Genomic DNA, 15,267 nt, shown 5'->3' on the forward strand with positions numbered 1-15,267 from the left:
TGTTGAACGCCTTCTTAACCACCCTGTCCATCTTTAATGCAAATTTCAAAGAATCATGTACTTCAGCCCCTATGCCTCTCTGTTCTACAAAGTACCCAGGTCCCTACCATTAATTGTATAAGTCCTGCCCTTGTTTGTTTTACCAGAATACAACATCTCACATTTATCCAAATTAAACTCTATCTACCAATTCTCAGCCTCTTAACCAAATTGATCATGATTTTTTTGTACTCATAGATAACCTTCTTCACTTTACACTATTTTGGTGTTATCTGCCCACATTGCTATTAAGTAATACAATACTGGTAGAGTGCCTGAAACTGACTATCTTGGGACCAAACGACCATCCTGGATTTTGGTTCAAGTGATTAATCAGACAAGGCATAATTTGTGCTGCCAAAAAGTGACTTCATGTAGATGTTTATGTACATGTACGTGTTGCACAAGTTCAACCTATTGATTCAGACCTCTCCCAAATAACTCCCTGAAATCAAGCTGACTTGCTTTTAGCATCATTGGATGTCCCTCAACGTCAGTTATGACCAGCAAATGCATGCCTTACGTTGGTAGAAGAATGGCAGAATTATAAGTCAAAAGTCAGTTTCTGTTTGTTTTCTACTCTTCCTCAGCTGGATGAGGTCTAGCCAGAGGGCACTGCTATTGCTGCTTGCAGCTCAACAACCATTTCACGTGCCTTTAACCAAAAATGCACCTGAGTTTCCCTCCTAGAGTTGGGGCTGAACAACTGAACGGCGCCTGGAGCTGTGTGTTGACAGTGAGGTTTTGTAAATTTCCCCTTTTCATTTATGGTCAGTGCATCAATATAGTGTGTGCGAGGGTCTACTCTTCCCAATGAGAAAACCCTGAGCTGAGTTGAATGCATCTCACCAGAGCAAGAGGTATTTGACTGCAAGTACCATTGTAGCATGTTTACAAAGAAATCATTAATTGATGTAACACTGCAACATCCCTCCAGAGGGCAGCACTCATTTCCATTTCCAAAACTCTCCAGTCTTCAGACGATTCTGGTTTTCAGACACTAGGGCTCTGTACCTATGAGAATAAAATTAGATGGAGCATGTGACATCAACTTAGGTATTAGCCATGTCAAAGGTGTACAGAATCCAAAATCCTCCTCACTAACTTCTAGGGTCTTGGACCAAAATTAGGAGACCTGTCCCACAGACTAGTAAAGCAATAGTTCAATGTAGTCTCACCCACAGAATTAAACCTTTGAGCAAACATCAAAGACTGTCCCATCACCCTACCTGGGTCACATCTTGTCCAACCAGTAGGACAGACCAACAGACATGACAACACAGTGCTTTGGAGGGAATAGTCCGAGGAGTCCTCAACCATCTGGATTCCATGAAGTCTCATGGCACCAGGTTAAACATGGACAGGGAAAGCTCCTGTGATTTACCACCTACGGCATTTCCTCAACTGAGGAATCAATGTTCCTGCACACGTTAAACACCACTTGGAAGAAGCATTAAGGATCGCAACGGCACAAAATATACATTGAGGGAAAGCTGCAGTATCAGAGGAAGTATCAGTTTCAGACAAAATACCAAATACGGCCCCATCCACCCTCTCAGGGGAACATCAAAAATCTGACTGCCGCCTTAAATTCCCTGATCTTTAATGGATTATCAGTAGTATTCTGGCTAACATCTATCCCTCTATCAATGGCACAAAGCAGATCATTTGATCATTAACACATTGCTGTTGGTGGGAGATTGGTGTGTGCAAATTAACGATCACTTTTCCTACAACAGTGACTACACATGTTTTGGAATATCTGGCGATTATGAAAGGTGCTATATAAATGTAAATCTTTCTGTCTGTTAGTCAACTAATAAATGAACCAAGGAATTCAGAAGGAACCTTTTCACCCAGAGAGTAGTTGAAATGTGCAGCTTGCCACTAATTGCAATAGTTCAGGTGAACAACAGAGATGACTTTAAGGGGAATCGAGATGACTACACAGACCCTGGGCAGCTCAGTTGTTTAGATGATTGGAGTGTGATGTATAATAAAGGCAACAGTGCACATTCACGCCTCACACTGGCTATTGTAATTCATGGAGGCCCTGCTTCCTCAAATTACCCCATGCTTGTGAAATGGTTACCTTCATGCTAAATATAACTCCCTAATTGAGACAGATGCCTGGGACGCTCTGTGGACTATGACTTCATCCCAGAAATGTACAGGAAGCAGAAAGGGAAAGAAGGATATGTCACTATTAAGTAGGGTGTTTGTAGGCTGCTAAGGGACATGAGCATTGGATCAACTCAATTGAACCAAATAGAATTTACCACACAGACTTAGGCTGTGTAATTCTGCAATATATAACAATAATGAAAAGATTACTGGAATCAGTCTTTATCTACAACTGACCCTGACATATGCTGCGGACAAGCTTTGCTATAGGTCAAAAACACCTGTGTCGAACAAGCATTATGCATTTACAATGTGTAATTTTTTCAAAAAGAATATTCCAATGTCATGTTATCTGGAAGAAATCAATATAATTTGCATTAATCAATACAGTTTCTGAGATTTATCAATTTGCCATTAACTCATACTAAAAATATCTCTGTAAACCAGTTTCCCCTCCCACACACCTTGTTCTATTGTTCTAGATATGACAAAATTGCTCGTTGCGGTCTATATTTGCTTGGTCCCTTTAGAATCTTAAAAGTAAAAAATTATATCACTCATCAGCTTTCACTTTTCCATGTTCAATTTACGTAATCACTCTTTATAATCCAATTTCTCTGCTCCCTTTCGTACAGATTGTCCTTCCAGCAGTTGCAATATCAAAGCACTTTCAAAAACCTAAATCCGCCACATATACTGACTTACACCTGTCCAGATCCTTTAGCGCTCCATCAAAGAGAATCAGAATGTAGATTGACCAAGGTTCTCTTTATAAAACTTTACAGACTATCATTTATATCTTATTTCCAACAGGCCACTATGACCATTTTCTCAGTATGAAATCAATGGGGTGTAGTTTCATGAGCACTAATACCCTTATGGTAATTCTTCTGGTGAGTCTGGATCATTGGTATTGACTGAATATTTGGTCATGTGGGATCACCATGACTCAGCCTGCTACTGTTCAGCAGGAGTTCTGAGCTTCAATCAGGAGCAAGAGCCTTTGCAAATCTCCCTCCCAAGCCTGCACACACAGTAAGTTGGCACCATTGTGACTGCTAGCCCAGAGATCAGTTGGCTTTTTATGTACCTGGGCAAACAATGTGGAGGGATGATTTTCATCTCCTCTGCAATGATCTGTTCTCAGCGAAGTAAAGAAAACAATTGATAAATGTTGTCTATCCTTTACAAGCACAGCACAGCCTCCAATCTACTGCCTGCCCGGTAGCTGGGACAGTGGAAAGAATATTGGCCCTTACATAGCGAAATGACACGTAACATTTCACAATTGAAACTGAGCTCAGTTCATGTGGGGAGATTAATGGAGAGGAGAATTCTGTTCTTGCTGTTGAAGCCAAGACTCTGTAACTCAGCACCATGGTGTTTACTGACACTGCTGAGAACTCCAAGGGAATCCTGGCTGAACTTCAGACAGACTGCCAGATGCTATGATCTCTATCAATACCCATAGATTAGATTTAGACTCACTGCGCCACTTTTTAAGAACCTTGCCTACAAGTGAAGAAATAATATCTCAGTGTACATTCACGTATTTTGCAAGTTATTCTTGACGTAAAAACTTGGACTTTTGTGCTTCTCTCTGTCTGGAGTGGGGGGTGGGTGGGTGTATGTAATTGTGCAGGTAGCAAAATGTTAGCTTCCTGACTGCACAATAAAAGTTAGTATTTATGTTGGCAGCAGGTTGAAGGCTTCCCAACGGCAAGTGTTGGGAACAGATTTTTAGAATGTTGCGCGTATTCACGAAAACACAAGTTCACCAGATTAAATTGTACCTTTGCAATCAGATCTGCAGCAAACAAGAGTCAAGTGCTGTCAGATTCACAACTGGCAGGTTGGCCTGGTGGGTTGACACTGAGTAGGAGCAGCTTTTCTTGTACAGGAGCTTTGCCGAACCAGGGGAGAGAATTGATGCTTTGTGATCAGGTGGTGGCTGTGATAGGGGAATGGATATGGTTGAACAAGTGAGAGATGGAAGGTGGGTGGTGGCAGCTCGACAAAAGCCTCAGGGAATGGAGAACAAAAGCCAGGCCGCACGGGTAAGCGCATTCTTTACAAGTGGGAATCTAATCTTATTCTCCTAATTGCCGTTGGATAAAGGCCCAGTCTGTTCATTGATTAAGGGTGTCAAGAAGGCATATGGAGTCCTTTCCTTTAGAAGCTAAGGTCTAGGAGCAGGGAGTTTATTCTGGGACTGTATATATCATTGGTTAGGCCACAACCTGAGCACCCTGTACTCACCTCATTATGGATTGAATGCAATTGTACTGGAGAGGATGCAGGGAAAATTTACGAAGATGTTGCCAAGACTGAAAAAAATGCAAATATGGATTAAAATTGGAGATACTGGAGCTGTTCTCCTTGGAACAGAGAAGGCTGATGAGATGTTTAACTGGGATGTGCAAAACTGTGAAGGGCATGGATAGAGTGGATGGCAAAAGCTGATTGACCTTATTAGCGAGGCCAGTGACTTGCAGTCATAGAATGAAATTGTTTGCATAAAGATTAAACTGAGACACAGGGAAATAAAATTCACCCAGAGAATGGGTAGGCCCTGGAACTGCCTAAAAGTGTGGTAGAGGCAGAAACCCTCAATCCATATAAAAGGCATATCTGAATCTAATGTCATAACCTGCCTGCGATGAACCAAACACTGGAAAGTGGGAATAGGCTGGGTGGCTCACCTTCTCACACACCCAAAGGACCGAGTGACCATTTTCTGTGGTGTAAATGTCTATGTTTCTATGTATATTTCTATGGAAATGCCATGTGTCTTCTGCACAACTTATTTGCCTATGTATTGTTTTCAACAAATTTAGCAATGATACATTCACTTCCATCAAACAAGCAATTAATATAAATTGCAAATAGTTAAGGCCCCAGCACTGATCACTGTGGCACTTCCCTCATCACACCTTCCAAACCCAAAAATGACCCATTTATGCCACTCTGTTTCTGATTAGCTGGCCACACCTCTATGCACATTATTGTGTTATTCTCTACACCATGAGTTCTTATTTTATGTGATAACCCAGTGGTGTAATCCTATGCATTGTTCATTTGTGGGCGAAATACGAGAGAAGGAAAATGTACCCTCTAGTATGCTATTAGTGAAAATGTTAGTTTGCATGCTGAACAGTAAATATGCTTCTTCAATCAAAGAAAAAATATATTCAGAAATTCATTGCGTGTTTAATTTCCCAAGCTTTTTACAATAAGAAGTAGTCAGTTTCAAAGTAGTTTTGGAAGAGAAATTTAATTGAATTTTCAACAACAATCAACATTAATCCTTTTTGTTTTCAAGCCAATCACTTAACTATCAGCAAAAAGCATTGATAACAGATGTTTTCTATTTGTTAAGTGCCGTTGCCTGTGAGCAGTTCCTAACAGGAAACAGTGTTTTTGTGACAGAAGTACCCATTCACCTGGAATAAAACCTAAGGATTCAGACTCCCATTTCTTAAAGTCTTTTAAAAAATCAAATAAACTCTCAAATCCCACAGGATGAAGGAACCATGTTCTTCTTCAACTCCTACAGATATAGACTAGATACTGGGAAATTATGTACAACCATGTGAACTGATGGAAAGCTCTCTTGTTGTTGTGAGATATTAACAAAGCTCTGACGGGCAGAGGCTTTGAAATAAAACTTTACTGTAAGGCAAAACATTGAATCCTGCTATTTTGAATTCTAATTTATTTTCTTGTTTTGTTTAAAAAGCTTGTTTTGAAATTAAAGATTTCAAATTCTGTTGAGGTAATACGGCACCTGTATTTTTAAATTTGAAATAATTTTTACTTTGAGCTCTGATAGCCAAGGAAGTATTTGGTGCTTTGGAAATGATTTTCCTGTTATAAATGTTTTCGTGTAGGTTTTCAATGTCAAATACTGAAATAAATAGGTGATTCAAACTCATTTACAGCAAGTAGCTTGTACAGTTTAAGTACATGATGTTTACAACATCTTTAGTAAAAGATTAATTAAAAGTGCTATATTAGAAAGTCAGTCTCATTAGCGGGATGCCTGTGTTGCCAAAAGCTTACTTTGAACATTTTCTAATGAGAAATTCAAATCCAAAATCATCAGTAATGTGCCTACAATCAATTGTTGTTGAAAGTCTAATTGACTAGAAATCATTGGCCCACTTCTATTTTAAATATTGTGAAAAAATAATTCTCTGACTCACAATGATTAACACCATAGGAAATTTACAAGCAGATCCTCTTCACGCTTTGATATGCAAAGAATAAAAATTGAAGGCCAAATTTATGCTGATTTTCATCTAATCTGGAAGTGGAACTTTATAAACACATGTTTATTTGCAATCTTCACTCAGCATCTGTAATTAATCGCTAATTGATTTAAGGATTTGCATCATTTAAAGTGCCAAGTCAAGCTATGCATATTAGTGGAGAATTATGTATAGCATCATACAATATTCTTGTTGTTGTAAAGAAACATATCCCCTGAAGTATGCAAGTAGTGGCACCAAATTTCCATTAATTGACATGACTGACTTTGTTTGAAAGTGAGTTGATGAATCTGGTTCACCTCAATCTTCATCTAAGTAACTATCATTCTAATAATTTACCAGAACACTTTCTGTGAGTGCTGTAATGGTTTTGTTTTATAGTAATTACAAGAGTGGGTGAATTATCTCAATATTTCAACGTGAGTCCTATTCTTTCTTTATTTGATTATCCCAATTCCCATAACTAAAAGGGAAGGTCCTGGACTTTGGCCCCAGTTTCTGTCAAGGACTCCTGCTGCCAGTTACCAGAATGTGGAAGAGATATCCTGGGAGGGATTTTAGCTCTTAAATCTCTCTCTGATCGGGGTAAAGATGAGAAAGCTTGTTTACTGAAAGCACCTTAGTGCAGAAACTGAAGCTGATTATTAGCACCTAACAGCTAATTGTCCAGGTATTGCCTGGACAATAACCCCATTTTAGCATTTACTAGCATTATTTCTATTTTCAATTCCGTTATTTATTGAAACAGAAGACAGAAAAGAAAGTGAGGGTGTAATCTAATATGACCTTCATGTATCACTTGGGTGTGCATCATTATGTCACCTGATTGTGAGATTAAATAAATGATTACTCATAACAATAACTATAAACATATATCACGATAAGAGGATACGGAAATCTCAATAATCTGCAATATTATCTCAGGAAGGTTTATTCTCCACACTTTAGAAAGAATATTTTGCTGATATTTTGGTTTTAAAATTTTTCCAGTTCCTGTAATGATTCTTTGAATTAATCCAATGAGTAGCTGGGTCAAAACTCACTGTCTTCACTCAGTTTTATCCATTGACTGTTGCCAAAGCACAAAGGTGTTGCCGGGAGCCTGAGAATCTCTATACAGGCAAAGATTTGGGGCTTTCATGGAAAAAGTAGAAAACAGGAAAGAAAAATTCATTTCTCCAACATTTTCCTTCTTCACCATAATCTGGTCTGTTTGATATGCCCATACTTCACCCAAACAGCTATTCCTTAACACTATGTCTTCATAACTAGTGTATCCAGTGGCTCACCTGTCTATTCTTGTCTGATTTCATTTCTTTGAAGTGCTTATTAGAAGTGTTATATAAATGCAAGTTGAAACAGAAAGTATAAAGGCACCAGGAAGATCCAAAGGCGTAACTCCAGCTCACAGAATTCCAAAGTTTCAATAACTTTTATTTGTGACAAGTCTCTGAAGAAAGATTTCTCAAGGATTCTTCATCATTGCAAATGTTTTGACATTATTATACCTACAAAGTTTTTCCTGTTGGAGCATTAGCAGAATAAATGACCTTGGTGCAGGAAAACAAGGGGACAAAACAAATCTAGTACAGATTTATATCTGTAACATGTATGTTTGGACTGAAATGCAGTTACATACAAATGTCCTTCCTAGTCTGTTGTAGTCATGTGACCTCTACCATGCGGTCTACACACTGTAGGTAGACTCCACAATGCATACAGACAACAAGGGAATAAAAGTAATGCTGAGGTGAGTGTTGCAGAGTTGTGAGAGAGCATAGATCCAGACAAAGAGAGATCCAGGTATATACAAAGCTCGGAACTACCAATAAAATAAACAAAAAAAAGAAAAACCTAGAAGCAAGCCACAGTTAAAGTTACTGGTTAAGAGAAAATGGCTGCAGCCTTTCCTCTACCAACTCCTGTTCAAATGACAGGGATGTGAAGCAAAACTGGAATTTTCTCCGAGCAAAATAGAAGATTTGTGAAAAAGCAACAAATCTGTTGAGCAAGGAAGAACAAAGATAAATTGCTACAATTCTCTTTCTAGAATAGGCTGTGTCGAAATATATCCCATTCTAAATCTGCAGAGCACAAGAAATATACAGCAAAAATTTTTTAAAAATGTATTGAAGGCATGTTTTGAACCCCATATGAATGTTACGTACTCAATATTAGGAACCAAAGAAAAACATATTTTGAACCCCATATGAATGTTACGTACTCAATATTAGAAACCAAAGAAAAAAAAGCATGTAAGATCATTAACATAGTTTACAGAAAGCTGTGAATTTGCATGATTATAGGATGAGCTAAATATACAGAATTGAATTCTGCATATGGGATCCTCGAGTGAGATCATATTCATTGAGACAACGAAAATTTAAGCTCAGCAGAGCTACTGTCATGCGCAGAAGTGCTAATATTGTAAATATCAGATAAAGTATATTTATTATAGAACAAGATAATAAAATGTGAGGCTGGATGAACACAGCAGGCCAAGCAGCATCTCAGGAGCACAAAAGCTGACGTTTCGGGCCTAGACCCTTCATCAGAGAGGGGAATGGGGAGAGGGAACTGTAATAAATAGGGAGAGAGGGGGAGGCGGACCGAAGATGGAGAATAAAGAAGATAGGTGGAGAGAGTATAGGTGGGGAGGTAGGGAGGGGATAGGTCAGTCCAGGGAAGATGGACAGGTCAAAGAGGTGGGATGAGGTTAGTAGGTAGATGGGGGTGCGGCTTGGGGTGGGAGGAAGGGATGGGTGAGAGGAAGAACCGGTTAGGGAGGCAGAGACAGGTTGGACTGGTTTTGGGATGCAGTGGGTGGGGGGGGAAGAGCTGGGCTGGTTGTGTGGTGCAGTGGGGGGAGGGGACGAACTGGGCTGGTTTAGGGATGCAGTAGGGGAAGGGGAGATTTTGAAACTGGTGAAGTCCACATTGATACCATTAGGCTGCAGGGTTCCCAGGCGGAATATGAGTTGCTGTTCCTGCAACCTTCGGGTGGCATCATTGTGGCAGTGCAGGAGGCCCATGATGGACATGTCATCTAGAGAATGGGAGGGGGAGTGGAAATGGTTTGCGACTGGGAGGTGCAGTTGTTTGTTGCGAACTGAGCGGAGGTGTTCTGCAAAGCGGTCTCCAAGCCTCCGCTTGGTTTCCCCAATGTAGAGGAAGCCGCACCGGGTACAGTGGATGCAGTATACCACATTGGCAGATGTGCAGGTGAACCTCTGCTTAATGTGGAAAGTCATCTTGGGGCCTGGGATAGGGGTGAGGGAGGAGGTGTGGGGGCAAGTGTAGCATTTCCTGCGGTTGCAGGGGAAGGTGCCGGGTGTGGTGGGGTTGGAGAGCAGTGTGGAGCGAACAAGGGAGTCACGGAGAGAGTGGTCTCTCCGGAAAGCAGACAGGGGTGGGGATGGAAATATGTCTTGGGTGGTGGGGTCGGATTGTAAATGGCGAAAGTGTCGGAGGATGATGCGTTGTATCCGGAGGTTGGTAGGGTGGTGTGGGAGAACGAGGGGGATCCTCTTAGGGCGGTTGTGGCGCGGGCGGGGTGTGAGGGATGTGTTGCGGGAAATACGGGAGACGCGGTCAAGGGCGTTCTCGATCACTGTGGGGGGAAAGTTGCGGTCCTTAAAGAACTCGAAGAGTTCATCCACTTCACCAACACCTTCCACCCAACCTTCAGTTCACCTGGGCCATCTCCAGCACATCCCTCACCTTCCCGGACCTCTCAGTCTCCATCTCAGGCAACCAGCTTGTAACTGATGTCCATTTCAAGCCCACCGACTCCCACAGCTACCTAGAATACACCTCCTCACACCCACCCTCCTGCAAAAATTCCATCCCCTATTCCCAATTCCTCCGCCTCCGCCGCATCTGCTCCCACGATAAGACATTCCACTCCCGCACATCCCAGATGTCCAAGTTCTTTAAGGACCGCAACTTTCCCCCCACAGTGATCGAGAACGCCCTTGACCGCGTCTCCCGTATTTCCCGCAACACATCCCTCACACCCCGCCCCCGCCACAACCGCCCTAAGAGGATCCCCCTCGTTCTCACACACCACCCTACCAACCTCCGGATACAACGCATCATCCTCCGACACTTTTGCCATTTACAATCCGACCCCACCACCCAAGACATTTTTCCATCCCCACCCCTGTCTGCTTTCCGGAGAGACCACTCTCTCCGTGACTCCCTTGTTCGCTCCACACTGCCCTCCAACCCCACCACACCCGGCACCTTCCCCTGCAACCGCAGGAAATGCTACACTTGCCCCCAGACCTCCTCCCTCACCCCTATCCCAGGCCCCAAGATGACTTTCCACATTAAGCAGAGGTTCACCTGCACATCTGCCAATGTGGTATACTGCATCCACTGTACCCGGTGCGGCTTCCTCTACATTGGGGAAACCAAGCGGAGGCTTGGAGACCGCTTTGCAGAACACCTCCGCTCAGTTCGCAACAAACAACTGCACATCCCAGTCGCAAACCATTTCCACTCCCCCTCCCATTCTCTAGATGACATGTCCATCATGGGCCTCCTGCACTGCCACAATGATGCCACCCGAAGGTTGCAGGAACAGCAACTCATATTCCGCCTGGGAACCCTGCAGCCTCATGGTATCAATGTGGACTTCACCAGTTTCAAAATCTCCCCTTCCCCTACTGCATCCCTAAACCAGCCCAGTTCGTCCCCTCCCCCCACTGCACCACGCAACCAGCCCAGCTCTTCCCCCCCACCCACTGCATCCCAAAACCAGTCCAACCTGTCTCTGCCTCCCTAACCGGTTCTTCCTCTCACCCATCCCTTCCTCCCACCCCAAGCCGCACCCCCATCTACCTACTAACCTCATCCCACTTCCTTGACCTGTCCGTCTTCCCTGGACTGACCTATCCCCTCCCTACCTCCCCACCTATACTCTCTCCACCTATCTTCTTTATTCTCCATCTTCGGTCCGCCTCCCCCTCTATCCCTATTTATTACAGTTCTCTCTCCCCATCCCCCTCTCTGATGAAGGGTCTAGGCCCGAAACGTCAGCTTTTGTGCTCCTGAGATGCTGCTTGGCCTGCTGTGTTCATCCAGCCTCACATTTTATTATCTTGGAATTCTCCAGCATCTGCAGTTCCCATTATCTCTGATACTACTTTATTATGGAACAAACCAGGTCTTGCATTTTGGTTGCAGATAGGTTGAAGTTCCTTTCCAATCTGATGCCTCTGTTACTGCATGCCATCCTGTCCTATACTGTGTCCTTTCAAGTCATCCTGTCCGTTCCATTCCCAAAATTGCATGTTGTAGAAGATGACAAATTTTGATTTAATGTCCCACTTTCTTTTTGGATTGTACTGAGAACATTGTTTCAGTATTGGCTGCCTGCATTAAATACATATGGTAACCATAACACATTGATTGAGCTCCATACTATATGAAGTTGGATCCTTAAATGGTGTTGCAAGTCTGAACAACAACATTATTTTCAAGTTTAAAATATCAGTCACTTATGCTGTATAAGCTATTTTTGGTTTGAAAGATATCATGTAGTGGCGTTCACATGTAATGAAAAAGTGTTTTTTTCAAGATGCTGGCATGTTGTCACACTGTCTTTCTGATGTATTTGTTCTCAGGTGTGAGCAGCCTATAATCCAAGTTTCTGTTAAAATTTATAATTCATTTTAAATCTGTTTCAGCTTTTGCTAGTTTTGAAGGTTAGGTGTGTAGCGCAGAAAGAGATAAATTGCGAATAGTGATGGGACATGATAATTCCTGAGCTGCTGGAACTAAGGAAACATAATCTGAAAGAGAGCATTAATTGCTAATAAATTGTAGATAAATGTTAAATAAATTGGATTTACTTTGAGGGAATTTAGAAATTTACACAACCCTAAATAACTAATGTACAAAACTTGATGTGATGTGGATTTTTTTTGATCCATTGCATGCCTATTAATCAAACCACCATCCTTCCATATCTAGATTCTGGGCTCCAATCCAGTCCTGACAAGGAGAATAAACACTCATTCTTTTATTACCTGAAATGTCTTAAAAATACTTGCTTTATGCCAAATAATGATTTTTAATCTACTGGCTGGAAACATGAAATTGGACTTTTACAAAATAATGACATCTTTTAAAAAAACAAAATAAAAGTGACCAAATGCTCAACTCAAGTTGGTTACCCTAGTTAGCTTCTCTAAACATTTTGTATTTCATCTCCATGATGACAGCAAATCTACAAAACCCACCAACCAAAGATAATGTTCCCCCAACCCAATGTCTCCTGCCTCACTAACAAGGCACCTATAGCAATCATGGGTTTTAAGGAAAGTTTTCAGATGAGCTAATTGATTTACAAATGATATATGTATATTGAAAGTTAACGAGGTCCCATGACAAGCCAAAGTCCTTTGTGCGTCAAGCACATGTTTCCTCAGCAGAGAAGGTAAGTTGGGTCCCTCTGAAATCTTTTGCCTCTCTCTCGCTGTGCAGTTTGTGAGATAAGCCATGTCTGTTTCTCCTTCATGTGGGGCAAACAGAGACTTTAAAGACAGCCCTCAACTCAACAGCTGTGTCTCCAGTGAAACAACTTACTCAGTTGTCAGCATCTTTAAATTGGAAACATGAAGATGACTGAATTCATCCTGAAACCAGATGGGTCACCAAACGTCAAACTGTGCATTTTTTTGGCCTCTAGTTTAGGCAGCTCATTCCTCCCCTGCAGATCATCTGCATTTGTATGTATGCAGACTAAGTGTCTGTGGGCATTTGTGCATGCTCCAATATGGGTGTGTTGTTTTACTCAGATCAGTTTAAGTATAAATAAATTAATCTACTTCTTTGTTAAACTCATGAAAACCTGTCCAAAAGGTTGCACACAGTGTAATCAGTCGAGTACTCAGTAAATTGACAAATGTCCTTTTAAAATAAGAGCTGTGGTGTACTCCTCACCTGGTTGTAATAAGAGAGTTTGGAGTTTAGCCTTCCTGTGGATACTTGCTTAGACAATATAAAAATGTCCCCAGAAGCAACTGTACCTCAGAAAGAAAATCACAAGCTTTGATCCTGAGTAGGACAATGTTCACGGTAATAAGGGACTACCCTACTTTATGGGTTATCTTATTATGCTCTGGTAACATCTTTTTTTCTGTTTTAAGGACATGAAATCAATGGGGCTCTTGATACTTCCAACATTGATACAAGTATTCTGGAGGAATATATCAGTAAGGAGGACTCCACAGACATGTAAGTCCAACCAGATACCTTTATGACATGACATGATTGAATCAGTACCACACCAGGTAGTGCATTTACAAACAAAGCCACCAGAGGATGGTGCTTCTAACATTGTTTGACTCGTACCTCTGTTTTATAGCTGACCCTCATTGACTCTAAAGATTCGGCCTTAAAATTGTTGCGTTGTGTCTAGTTTTAAAATCACTATAAACTGATGAGCAATTAACAAATATCTTTGAAATTATAATCATTGTCCCATTCTTTATTCATTAAAAAAAAGCAGTTTGTGGTAATGTCCCTTCATACTTAGGAGTACTCAGAATGGGAAATCTACAAATACAGGTCTGAAATGTAAAAAGTCATTATATCTATCATCAGATAATCACTACTTTTTGCAGCACCTATTTTACAAGGATTATGTCACAACAGAAGGGAGATTTGCCAAAGAGGTTTTCTGTTGTGATTTTCAGGGCATCTGCAGTATACGTATGGAATGTGCCATCCTGGACTGTGGAGATGCTGTAGACAGGACACACTTCATTGCCACAATTTATTGCTTTTCTTGGCTGTTCACATTGTTACTGCAAGGTGAAAGAGCAATTTCCAGCTGCACATAGACACTTGCAAACATATCATTCAAAAATGCACACATTTTAAAGTTATGAGCATTTACAAGTTGAATGAAGTATTTACATGTTGTAGTGCAAGTTTTTTAAAAGAATGCTTCCTACAAAGCCATTTCTGAAGAAGGGTCCAGACCCGAAACATCAGATTTCCTGCTCCTCTGATGCTGCTTGTCCTGCTGTGTTCATCCAACTCTACACCTTGTTATCTCAGATTCCACAGCATCTGCAGTTCCTACTATCATTTTCTACAAAGCCATGTTGCATCTCTTGATGTGCTCCCAGGAGATAAAGCACTCCATCAAAAGTAGGAAAACAATCACCTTATGCCACTGTTGTAAAGATTCATGACAAAATTCACCATATACATTGGGACCATAGGTTGTCAACTTGCTCTGGTGTGTTCTTATCTGACGATCAGCAGCTTCAGCTTAGCCAGAAACAAAAACAAAGTTGCTGGTTAACCTCAGCAGGTCTGGCAGCATCTGTGAAGGAGAAAACAGAGTTAACGTTTCGGGTCCGGTGACTCTTCCTCAGAAGGTTCTGAAGAAGGGTCACCAGACCCGAAATGTTAACTCTGTTTTCTCCTTCACAGATGCTGCCAGACCTGCTGAGCTTTTCCAGCAACTTTTTTTTGTTCCTGATTTACAGCATCCGCAGTTCTATTGGTTTTTATTCAGCTTAGCCAGTCTGTTTTAAGTGGCGGAGCACAGTTGATAAACTGAACAAGTGAAATCCTTCAGAGCAGCCAAGTGCTTTGCTGTCCTGTATCTGGCACATGGTTCCATTCTCCTGCACATTGCCATGGAGTCTTCACTGTGCTACATTGGCAGATGACATTAAATGCCCAAGAGTGTTCGAGTTAAATAATTCTGTTAATAACCTGACATGTAAATGCAGAAAAAACCCAGAACTGACATTGTGTTCTCTCATTGTTGATTATCAAAAACTTGTGACAGAAAACCTTTTAGATG

At 41.4% G+C, this 15,267-nt stretch overlaps 1 protein-coding gene across 10 annotated transcripts in view; it reads left to right on the plus strand.

Annotated features, from left to right (window-relative positions):
• The window catches only part of myrf (myelin regulatory factor), a 232,156-nt gene that overhangs the window by 104,023 nt on the left and 112,866 nt on the right, over positions 1–15,267 (plus strand). For all 10 annotated transcript variants that reach the window (XM_059652005.1, XM_059652001.1, XM_048545342.2 and 7 more), the window contains one exon: positions 13,592–13,679. In XM_059652005.1, the coding sequence (XP_059507988.1) occupies positions 13,592–13,679 (88 nt within the window). The remainder of the gene's footprint in view (positions 1–13,591; positions 13,680–15,267) is intronic.

Source organism: Stegostoma tigrinum, chromosome 17, assembly GCF_030684315.1.
Source record: "Stegostoma tigrinum isolate sSteTig4 chromosome 17, sSteTig4.hap1, whole genome shotgun sequence".
NCBI lineage: Eukaryota > Metazoa > Chordata > Chondrichthyes > Orectolobiformes > Stegostomatidae > Stegostoma > Stegostoma tigrinum.